General features: G+C 48.4%; 1 protein-coding gene across 7 annotated transcripts in view; it reads left to right on the top strand.

Annotated features, from left to right (window-relative positions):
- LSAMP (limbic system associated membrane protein) overlaps positions 1–9,721 on the top strand; it is a 1,345,674-nt gene extending 1,335,953 nt beyond the window's left edge. For 5 of the 7 annotated variants that reach the window (XM_075118876.1, XM_075118885.1, XM_075118883.1 and 2 more), the window contains one exon: positions 9,451–9,721. In XM_075118876.1, the coding sequence (XP_074974977.1) occupies positions 9,451–9,632 (182 nt within the window). In that variant the 3' untranslated portion in view covers positions 9,633–9,721. Of the gene's footprint in view, positions 1–2,188; positions 6,641–9,450 lie in introns of those variants that run through there. The other 2 variants (XM_048818189.2, XM_048818199.2) reach the window with 1 other exon arrangement.
- The last annotated feature ends 2,570 nt before the right edge of the window (positions 9,722–12,291 follow it).

Here is a 12,291-nt window from a genome sequence, read left to right as displayed (position 1 = left end):
GTTTAAAAAGTTTCTGGCACTCAGCCAGAGTGCAGAAACAGTACCATGTGACTTAGGTGACCAGCTTCACTAGATGCATGGTGAATAGCTGAAGAAGCATCCCATAGGCTGAAAATGATACGGTCCACATGATTCGACATAAACTTCCTAATAATGAAAAAAATGGGATCAGTTCACTAACAGCTGGATGACTAAACAAAGAGCTATGATAGTAACCAATCTCATCTGGGAAAAGGCTACAGAATTGCATGAATAATGAGAACCTCTCTATCAGGTTTCCGAGTAGCAGCCGTGTTAGTCTGTATCCGCAAAAAGAAAAGGAGTACGAGTGGCACCTTAGAGACTAGCACATTTATTTGAGCATAAGCTTTCGTGAGCTACAGCTCACTTCATCGGATGCATACCGTGGAAAATACAGTGGGGAGATTTATATACATAGAGAACATGAAACAACAGGTGTTACCATACACACTGTAAGGAGAGTGATCAGGTAAGGTGAGCTATTACCAGCAGGAGAGAAAAAAACCTTTTGTAGTGATAATCAAGGTGGGCCATTTCCAGCAGTTGACAAGAATGTCTGAGGAACAGTGGGGAGGGGAGGGAATAAACATGGGGAAATAGTTTTACTTTGTGCAATGACTCAACCACTCCCAGTCTTTATTTCAAGCCTAATGTAATGGTGTCCAGTTTGCAAATTAATTCCAGTTCAGCAGTCTCTCGTTGGAGTCTGTTTTTGAAGGTTTTTTGTTGAAGAATTGCAACCTTTAGGTCTGTAATTGAGTGACCAGAGAGATTGAAGTGTTCTCCGGCTGGTTTTTGAATGTTATAATTCCTGACGTCTGATTTGTGTTTCTCTTAAGCACCATATAGACTTGAATAGAGAATTATATCCCTGCTATACAATTCTGTAGCATGGCTCAAAAACTCCTATAGATTCTCATTCTCTGTTACATTTTATAGGTTTTCCAGACTATTTCTGTAGAACTCTAGTGGTTCCATCCCTATTAAATTCTCAGACTGTCCTGTAAAGGATATTTTTCACAATAAACAGTTCTCTCTGCTGTAATGAAATATGTCTTCTTAGACAGCCTGATTCTCCCCCATGCACCATACACCTGCCTATACAAACACACGCCCCATATATACATCCCACTATTCCTGCACAACCACACACAAGCATGGGCAGGTGCTGACTTATCACACACACCATGGTATAACAAGCTACCACTGTCTGGGGCTGCAGGGAGAATGTCAAGCTGAGTCTCTGCCTTAAAAGCAGTCCAGGAACGAGAGCCACAAATGGGAGGATGAATGAGATGTCACTTGTGTTGGGATGCAATATTCCAATAGCAAGTCTGCATTATTTTTTGCTGCAGTGCCAAGCTTGTCGACTTCATTCCCCACCCCTGTGAAAATCAAAGCTTTGCTGGGACTCCCTTCCCCCTTTCCTATAGGTGCAGCACCACAGGGTCATAACAGTTCCATGGAAATTGTTCCTCCTCCCGATTAACAAACAAATAATTACGGCGCCTCCCCTGGGACTGAAGGCATTCGCTGATTGGTTCCATGTTTCATTGATTGGAGCGCTGTGATGAATCGGCCCCTGAGGAGCCGGCATTTGGCTGCAAACAGACATCATCAATGTGCAGAATTATAACAATTTCTGACATTCAAGGGCCACCACAAGGAGGCAGGTGAAAAGAACAGCCATGTTGCCATCGCTAGCGAAAGCTAGAGGAGGATATAACAGCTTGTTTGCTGAGGAGCTCACAGCGGCTCTCCAACAGGCCCAACCTCTTCCGGCAGGTGGCATTGTAAGGAACGGTGCTGGATGTGGGAAACCTCACAGCTACTCCAGTACCAGCCTCTCCCAGCAGGAGGTGCAGGAGGGAATGGGGCAGGGGCGCTGGCTCTGGGGAGCTCAGACACTGCAGTCCCAGCTTTTCTCAGCAGGACACACTGTAGGAACTCTGGCAAACAAGCTCTCTATGAGGAAGCTCCCCTCCAGTCCCAGCCTGTCCCAGCAGGAGGCTCTGTAGGGAATGGCGCGGGAGCATTCTGTGTGGCGCTCACAGAAGCAGTGAGTCAGTGCTTTTGAAGGCCATCGACATGTTTCTTGCTGACTGTTTCTTCCTCGCTGTAAGTAACCCTTTCCTCTTTTCTCTTCCTTCCCACTCTCTCCCTACAGGACCTGGCACAGGGAGAGTAGACAACGGTTCAATGAGTTTGGCCGTACCACTGTGGCTGCTGGCAGTGTCCCTGCTCTGCCTACTTAGCAAATGTTAATAAAATCAAATTAAAAAAACCCAACAACAACAGCAACAATAACAACACACAAAACAAAGCGCGTCATACAGGAGACAGAGCGAAAAAAGAGGGGGAGAGAGAGAGGACTGGTTCTTTCACAACTTTTATGTGTTCAGGAGCAAAGGGGGGGGGCGGATTACAGCGAAGACGAATCAGCAACATTTATTCCGAATTATGACAAGACGTCTGTCAAGCCATCGACCACCCGGGAAGTGACATGGAGAGCAGGAGAGAACGGGGTGCTGGGTGGGGACCGCGTTGTGCCAAAGACGCCGAGATGTAAAAAAAAACACCCAACCAACCAGATTTCTTGTTTTCCCCCTTCTTTCCTTAGTCCTCTTTCTTTCGTCTTCTGAAAGAGAAGGTCTTTGCTGTGATGTTTATAGCCACTTAACCCCTTGATTCCCTTGGCCATTTGGTGAGCTGACTCTCCACCAGTTCAGACTTTTGGAAAGCAGTAATCCAGATCCCTTTTGCATACTGGTGTCCCACGAAGAAACCCCACGCCTCCTCCCCCCGTCCCTTGCACCCTCGTTGGCCCCTCCCTTATGTCCCTTCTCCTCCAGTACCTCCCTCTCTGCCCTGAGCTCAAGCTATGTTGACTATGCTACAAACACACTGTTTTTATTCTCCTCTTCTCCCCCTGTATTTGGCCGGGTGTCTCTGTCTCCCGTGTGTGTCTGTGTGTGTGTGTGTCTCTCTCTCTAAAGCATGCAAAGAGAATGGTCCATATGTACATAAGCTCATCATGCTGTAGATAAAGTTCTGCACCGTAAGTGTGAGACATGGTGCTGAGAGATCACTTGAGCAGATGTGGGGGGCGGGGAGCGCGTCAGTTGTGGCACTGGTTCAGATGGGACCCTGTCCCCCAGCTGGCTTTTGCCTTGACATCCTCCTGGCCGTATTGTTTGGAAGCGTCAATCTCCATACTTTTTTAACCGTTCTCTGATCAACCCCACCCAGCTGACACTCAGCTGTAGTGCATCAGAATAATGGCTCCTGCTTCATGTCTGTGGTTGTGTGTATGTCCAAACAGGTAGAAAATCAATGTGACTGATCTGTAGAACCATAGATGGCAGCACTTCGAGAGCACTGCTCCAGTACCCACTCCTGGGGGGTTTGGGAAGAGAGGTAATCAGCGAGGTAACTTGGGCTTTACTGATCTTCTGCACCTGTAGGTATGGCATGGCCATTAAATATCTCTTAACAGAAAAGCCTCCAAGTGGTAATCCATAACCATTCAGTTTGGCTATAGAAATGAACCTTTTGTCCCTCTGACCTCCTTGTTACAATCAAAGCAAACCTGTAAATGTCTCTCTCGGCCACCATGAAAATACCTAGACGGAGCTTCTTTAATTTTATGCTTTAAAGAAAATTCAAATTGGTTCAGAAAGTGGCCAGAACTTGGGACTGTAAAAAAGCTGGGGCCAAAATTCTTGGCATACAAGAAAGAAGCTTTGGGTGGCGCATTGAAGAGAGTTACAAGGGGATACACAGTGTGGGGAGGAGTATTTTATTGACCAGTATGTAACACGTCAAGGTTGCTAAGGTTGTTTCTAGACATCCTTGCCCTCTGGATGGTCAGAGGAGGAGGTAGTTGATGAAAGAAACTCTAGTGACACCTGCTGGAGAAGAGGTGGTGGATCTCAGAGTAGGTCACTTGAAAGAGAGTTATTGAAATGCTACCTATCTGCTGGAATCTGCCATTTCAACAACAGGTCCTGCAGGATGTGATGTAAGCAATGGGACACGTGCAAATCTGAAGAGCTTCACATATCCCATTGGCTGTACTGATCATCTGTGAAAGGGGACAGCTGGGTTAATGCACCAGTGTTTGTATCTGGCAACCTGTGTTTAAATACGCCTACGGTCACAAGTGCCATGATCTGGGTGTCCACAGCAGAAGATGTGTTGGGACTGCCAGTCCCTTCTCTTTTTCAGCAGAGCCTCTAGAACTGGTTTAGCAGCGGTGCTGTGGGTCAGGATTTAGGAGCTGCGCAGTGGCCTTTACTGTGTCCTACTCCAATTTCCTAGGCAGTAAAAATTCGCTTCTTTCCACCCCACCCCCCACAAATAAATACAATTCAGATCTGCCTGGAATTTGCTGTAAAAACTTAGGGGAGGTAGGACGGAAATCTCTCTGGCTTGAGCAGGCTTAAGAAAGGGGAGACTGATCACCAGAAAGCAATGAGTTAATTCTGTTTTGTGTTTCAGTCCTTCCCTTTACTCAGCTGAGACAAAATCTGCAAGAGGCTCCCTATTATTCAGGGCCCGCTCAACACGGCAGCGCTTACCTTGATCAAGCAGCTCAACAGCACGGCCTCTTTTCTGCTGAGCGAGGCAGTTTTGGGGCAGAGACAGACAATCAATTAAAGAGGCAGCCTGGCGTCTCGCAGCCAATAAGACTTGCAGATAAATATTAGTCTTTGAGTGTCTTTTAGGGGAGGAGAGCAGAGAAACGGGCCTGCAGGATGTCACCAGTCAAGGGAAGGGGGTTTTCCCCCATCCCTCAAGGTATGTGCTCAGCTCAAGGTGGGCTCTGCTGTGTTTTGGGATACTGGAGAATAATCCCCACAAAAATCACACCCCAGAATATGTGTGTGTGCTCCCTGATAACAGGTATGACACCATCACTGCTTGGGAGGGGCTTGAAATCATTCAGTGACCCAGAGTGAGGGCTCAGCTTTTGTTCTCTGGCGCAAGGGGCTAGGCGTTGTAACCTCTCCCGGTGGGACTGAATCCAGTGGGGACAGACAATGAGGCACAGACCTTCAGAGGTATGTAGGCGCCTGGCTCCCGTTGAACTCACTGGGCATTAGGCACCTAAATACCATTGAAAATCTGGGCCTTATCCTGTAAGTGACCTACTGACCATAAGCCCTGCAGAGTCTCTTAGGACGGGAGCCCTCTAGCCCCTGCTGGTGATTCTTTCTGAGTCTGATGGGTTTTGCTGTAGGGAGGGGAGTGATTCTACAAGTCCAGTAGCAGATATTGCACTTGGGGGACGGACTATGCACCAGCTCCCACATATTGGCTCATTTGATATTGTAGGGTTGCTCAGAGGTGGTGGGCTGCCCGCCCTGATTTGTTACTGCAGGGAGAATGTCAAGGGTTGTTTATGAGGACTGGGCTGAACACATTGTTTCATCAGTGTAGGATTGCTCAGGAGTGCTGAGCTGTACACACTGGTTTGTTATTGTAGGGTCACTGATGAGTTCGGAGCAGCACATATTGCTGTGTTATTGTACGGTTGTTCATGAGCACTAGGCAGCACACAGCGGTTTGTTATTGTATGGTTCCTCACAAGTATTGGGCTACTGGCAGTGAATTGTTTTAAATGTTTTTAGAAAAAAGAGCATGAAGCTTTTGTTTTGGGGAAAAAAACCACACACAACAACAACAACAAAAATCCCAGACTTTTGGAACAGAAAAAGACAAAGATGGTTGGGAGGAACCATTCTGTCTAGTGGTTAGAGCTGAGGTCTGCCAGTTAGGACTCCTGGGTTCTACTCCTGACTGTGCCCCTGACTCTTTGAGTGAGTCTGTGCCTCAGTTTCTCCTCTGTAAAATGGGGCTGGGGCGCTGGCTCTGGGGAGCTCACAAACATTGCAGTCCCAGCTTTTCTCAGCAGGACACAGTGTAGGAACTCTGGGGGGTAATAAGATTCACTCTCCAATACAACTGCTGAAAGGCATGATCAGTAGCGTTGGAATAATTTGTATAGTGGGTGCGTGGGGAGCCATTGAACCAAACTGTGAACCCTGGATATGATGGAAACCACTTCAAACTCGGGGATGCCGCTGTACCTCCAGCACCCCTGGGCATGATGCAAGTGCATAGTATTACAGCTATTTTGTTTGCTTCTGGGATCTCCACTCTTGACAGTGTCTGTCCCTTTAACTTGAGAGCTGGGGTGGGGGAATACTTATTTAATTTTTTTAACTGACCCAATCCTGCGAGTTGCTGAGCATCTCCTGAGAGGTCCTGAGCACCCACCATTTCCATTGAAGTCAATGAGGGTTGCACAGCGCCTCCCAAGATCAGGGCCATAGTGAAGAAGGGAAAAGGCATTTTCCTTGATCATTTCTTCAGCCCTGTGGATAATTACGTTGAAAAGCCATATCCGCCAGTGCAGAGCCTTTCTCCTGAGGCCACCCCAATGGCCCTGCTTCTCTGGCCCCCTCTCCCCCCTCCTCAAAATCCACTCACGTGTTTGCTGCCCTGCCCCTCAGTGGGATTTGGAATGGGACACCAGGTCCTTGAGAGGTGTAATTGTGTTTGATTGATGGAGGTTTAACATTTAGTGGTATTAAAAAAAAAGAGATTGTTTTTCTTCCATGAGTTTGTAAATATACGAGAGTGACATGAAATGGCCCCTAATGTCCAAGCAGCGGAACAAACGCTTCAATTTAATATATGGCCCCTCACTGGCTCGCAGATTTCTAACCCTTTTCAGGTTACCAGTGGGCGGGGGCAGGGGGGCAACTTTCTGAAAGGAAATGAACGGTGTGAACGCAGCCCTCTGGGGCCACCTGAACGCCATACATGATTGCAGCGTGTTGTCTGTATGTGTCTGGCTGGGTGAAGAATGAAGCAATGCATGGCTGTGAAATGCTGGGAAGGTGGGCGTGAAAATCTCCAGTTAACGCAGGTATCTCAGCATTATGAGCCTTTTCCAGACCACAACTTCCAGACACGTAGAGTAGCAATGTAGACCCCTGCTGTCTCCACCAACAAAGTTGTGTGGACCAGGGTTACCATCAGGGTCATGTTAACAGTGACATTAAACAGGTTTTTTGGTTCTTTGTGTAAACTGATTTACAGCCTGAGTTTACACCCCTTTACATCGCATTTACTGTTCAGGAATCAGGGGCAAAAGCCAATTTTCTCCCATGCCAGACCAAGAGTCAATCACAGAATGTTCAGAAGTCCACCCACCTACCCACCCCTGTTTCAATGCTCAGATTGGATTTCAGATACAGATGCATCCAGTCCATGCACCTACGTACCTTTCTGAGCATCCAATTAAGGTGCCCTTGTTTCAAAACTGAGGCCATGGCATTAACTTAGTAAACTTCATTTTTCACACATTTTCCAGGCCATGTAGAAGTAGCAAGTCTGGAAGGAAATTTGGGGCAATGACCGAGGATTCATGGGCATTTGGGGGAGTGGAGCTGGGGAGAGTTTAACCTCACTCTCAGCCCTTCCACAAGAAGACATTTTGGTCAGGCCTTCACATATTGCTTATTTCCTTCACATTGTCTTATGAAGGAATCCAGGTGTGTAGTAAGGAAGTGTTTCCTCTCCCAAGTCTAATAGTACAATCCATGTCCTCTGCTCCAACCCCACTGACCCATGGCCAAAATCTCATGGTGCTTGACATCACACAGCAAACCACACCAAATGGTGCCATGGAATACAGTCTTGGGGAGGTGAGGCAGAGCTGGAAGTTCTAAGTCTCCCTCCTGAGGGTGGCAAAAGCTTATTTCATTTTTGACAAGTACACAGAAAAGACTGTGAAAAGAGGCCCCTCCCGTGAGGAGCAGAGTGGTGGGGGCAGGAAGAGAGAATTAAACTAGGAGATGGTCTCCCAGGCTATGTCGTTAATAAAAAAGTTAGGGCCATGTGCTGTTCGCAATCCATGCACAGAATTCCCAGCCACATCAATGAGGAAGACCATTGGCTCTCAGCATTGTTTCAAAGGGGTATATTTCCAGTGTGGTGCCTCGGAGAGTTAGCTGCATGACTCCTCTGGACATTAAGAGGTGTGTCCAACTGTTGAACCATCCCCCTGTTCCCCTCTATTTAACATGCTGGGGAAAGTTCCCTTCCCACCTACATCTTACAGTGGGACACCTCAGCATGGTTTCTATGGGGGTTATTGTGTTCACTTGTTTTCCTATCTCACTAGCTCAGCGGGGAGGAAATCATCTTGGTAAGGATGCCAGCAAAATCCCCTATCCAGGCATGGCTTGGGGAGGCACCTGTATGGCAAGCCAGCCACCCTGAAAAGAGCAAGGAAAAGAGGACATCCCCTCTAAATTAGCCCAGGAAATGGAAGGTAAAGGGCCCTTACCTCATTGCAGGTTCAGCTTAGCTAGTGCCACCAAAAGGTCCTGCAAACCTTTAAGGAGTACACGAGACAGTAGAGGAAGGGAGGGTGCTCAACAGTCAGGACAGGCTTACAGAGCTGGTGGTAGGGCTGACTTCATGGCAAGGCTGTTTGGGGAGCACATTAGGGGGCAAAGGTCCTATCCAACAAAGGAAGTCTCCAGGCGGGGCAGGGAACTACCTCTCCCCAATTTGTGTATATCTTCAGCTGACTTCCCGAGCCCCGTGAGGAACGTGCGTTGTGATACCCTAATTGGGGCCCCATCCATCAACACCTCAGCATATCCGTGAGAACAGAGGGATTGAACTGAGCCCTGCTATCTGTCCTCAGTCAAACCCTTTACTTCCCTCTAAGAATGCCTAGCACCTCTTATGGAACCTGAGTATGTGTATGTGTCTACATCTAGGCCGCAAGGAGCAAGACCACCTAGGAAACTATCCACAAGGAGAGAACTTCCCAGCTGAGGAGTGTCTTCCAGCTCTGAAGTTATTTCATTTGCTCCCTCTTTCAGTCACACAGATAATCATCCCTCCCGATATCCCTACAACACACACATGCCACCTTCCTCCAAAAATCCCTCACACAGCCACCACACCACTCTCCTTTCCCAGACCCCCCGGTGACACATGCAACATGACACACACTTCTCAATTTGCTTTTAGCAATTTGTCTATAGAAAGCCATCAGCTGCATGGTTTGTGGTGACTTTCTACAAACAAGGAAAGGGTGCGGGGGGAGGGGAGAGTAAAAATTGGCTCCACCAGCTGCCCCCAAACCTTTCAATTTCCTCAGCTGGAGCTAAGTTTCATCCTCCAAGCCTTAGGGAGGAGGTCCAGTGTCCCTTCTTCTTGCTACACAGTGGGGTGGTTAGAACTCTTCTCATTAACAGTGTTATATACATATAAATATATATATATATATCTCTATATCTTTATATATATTTTTCCCCAGCACCGTAGACATGAGCTGAATGTCTCTTTAATGAAACAAGAACACGGCCATTTTATTTTTTGCCATTGGTTTGTTTTCAGATACTAGCTCTGTGGAAGAAAATTTTAAATGCGCAAGTGTGTGTGTGTTAAAAAAAAAGAAGAAAAAGAAGAAGAAGGAAAAAAACAAAACAAAACCTGACACCAACAAAAAGCTTTTTCTTTTTTCTTTCCTCAATGTATTTAACTTCTGTTATCTTGTTTCTGTTTCTTTACATGTATGAATGCTCTGCTCTTCTGTGATCTTAAAAAAAAACAAACAAAAAAAAAAACACAAACAAAAACTAAATAAACGTGAAAAGGAAGAAATGCACCTTAATTTCCCTTCCCTTCCCCTCACACATAGTTTTGAGCCCATGGCATTAACTTAGTAAACTTCATTTTTCACACATTTTCCAGGCCATGTAGAAGTAGCAAGTCTGGAAGGAAATTTGAGGCAATGACCGAGGATTCATGGGCATTTGGGGGAGTGGAGCTGGGGAGAGTTTAACCTCACTCTCAGCCCTTCCACAAGAAGACATTTTGGTCAGGCCTTCACATATTGCTTATTTCCTTCACATCGTCTTATGAAGGAATCCAGGTGTGTAGTAAGGAAGTGTTTCCTCTCCCAAGTCTACACCTGGTGCCATGCTTTTGTACCGAAATGGCCGGTGGATATACACAACTAGTGCCCTCTATTGGATGGAATGAGAACTGTTAATTCATACATCTTTGACCTTGATGTGATGACCTTCCGTCACCACCGCCACCACCACAGGGTTGGCAGCAAGATTTCAGCCTGGCACAGACCCCATGAACTAAAGGAATAACTCCGGTGGGGGGGGGGGGGTAGCAGTAGCAGATTATTCTTTATGTGAACAAGCCACTAGAGAGGGATGCAGCATATGTTTGAGAAGGTTGCTATACAAAGAGAGAAGTCTTTAAACCACGATTTGAGGACTTCAATAGCTCAGACATAGGTGAGAGATTTTTCGCAGGAGTGGTGGGTGAAATTCTGTGGCCTGCGTTGTGCAGGAGGTCAGACTAGATGATCCTAATGGTCCCTTCTGACCTAAATATCTATGAATCTATGAGATTATCCGCTAGCTCAAGCTGTAAGAGCAGCCAATGCCAAAGGAACTGACTGTTGCACTGAAGTTCCACATGGCTTGCAGCACTGTGATAACTATGAAGTCCTTAATGGCCATGGATTTGCAGTGAAAGGCACAGGGAATGTGTGGGATCCCCTACGCAAACTATCCAAAGATTTTTCAACATGCTGTTGTGGAGCACAGAGAGACCTGTGTCCAAAGTCTACACTCATAAGGGTATGCAGGGCTAGATCTTGCTCCCACTGATGCAGATGACAAAACTTCCAGTGAGATCAGGATAATATCCTGTGTTAACCACAATGATGGGTAAGCACACTGTCTCAACCAGTTCTTAAGACTTTCCATCCAGCATTTTGTCCCAAATGGGATTCAGGATGCCAACTTCCCCCTCTTCTCCCACCTGGGACACTGAATGTTTCCATGCCTCTTCCCCTTCTATGCCAGCAACCAAGTTGTCGTTGGGGGAGGGGGGCTCTGCAGGACAGGATCTCTTTGGAATTCAGTGGGCAGTATGGTGGGCCCTGCCCTCTGCAGCAGAGTTAATGAGGGTATTTGCTCAGTCTTGCAGCCTGCAAGGGGCTTTCTGAGATCCCCCAGCAAATGCATTCATTTAATTTGAATTTTGCAAATGGCCCCTTGTGGCGTGCGACTCGTAGGGGTGCCAACTTTCTACTCGCACAAAACCGAACACCCTTGCCCTGCTCCTGCCCCATCCTCCTCTGAGATCCCGTCCCTGCCCCGCCCCAACCCATGTCCGAGGCCCCTCCCCCACTCACTCCATCCCCCTCTTTCTCTGTCGCTCGCTTGCCCCACACTCAGTCGCTCATTTCCACCAGGCTGGTTCAGGGGGCTGGGGTGCGGGGGTAGGTGAGAATTCTGGATGGGGGTGCAGGTTCCGCGGTGGGGCCAGAAATAAGGAGTTCAGAATGTGGGACGGGATTCCAGGCTGAGGCAGTGGGTTGGGATGCGAGGGGGTGAGAGCTCTGGCTGGGGGTGCCCTGGTGTGGGGCCAGGGATGAGGGCTTTTGGGAGCAGGAGGATGCTCCAGGCTCGGATCAAGGGGTGAGAGGATGGGAGGGGGATCAGGGCTGGGGCAGGGGGTTGGGCTGCAGGGGGGCTAAGGGGTGCAAGCTCCGGGCGATGCTTACATCAAGCAGCTCCGGGAAGCAGCGGCATGTCCCTTCTCCGGCTCCTATGCAGAGCCACAGCCAGGCGGCTCCAAGTGCTGCCCTGTCCGCAGGCGTTGTCCCCGCAGATCCCATTGGCTGCGGTTCCCGGCCAATGGCAACTGCAGGGGTGGTGCTTGGGGTGGTGGCAGCGTGCGGAGCCCCCTGGCTGCCCCTACATATAGGGGCTGGAGCGGGGGACATGCCAGCTGCTTCCCAGGAGCTGCGCAGCACGGAGGCCAGCAGGGAGGCTACCAGCCCCACTGCACAGGGTGCCGCCAACCAGACAGTCAGCATGCAGTCACCTGGTCAGCAGCGCTAACCGGATCTGCCATGATCCCTTGTTGACCGGGTGTTCCGGTCTAAAACTGGACACCTGGTCACCCTAGCGACTCGGCACAGAACAGCCACCTCCAGGGAGGGATGGGGAAGAACTCCTGTGGGGAAGTTACTCATAGACACAGAGGAGTCCAGCGCAGACAGGGCTGGAGCAGAATGAAAAGCGCACTTAGGGTATGTCTGCACTGCAGCTGGAGAAGAAGTAATTTCCAGCTCAGGTAGTCATACCGGTGCTGCCGCTGAGCAAACTAGTGTGCTAAAAATAGCCTGGCAGACCAGCGCTGTGA

Source organism: Caretta caretta, chromosome 1 (assembly GCF_965140235.1).
Source record: "Caretta caretta isolate rCarCar2 chromosome 1, rCarCar1.hap1, whole genome shotgun sequence".
NCBI lineage: Eukaryota > Metazoa > Chordata > Testudines > Cheloniidae > Caretta > Caretta caretta.
This window is presented reverse-complemented; position numbering and strand designations above follow the sequence as displayed.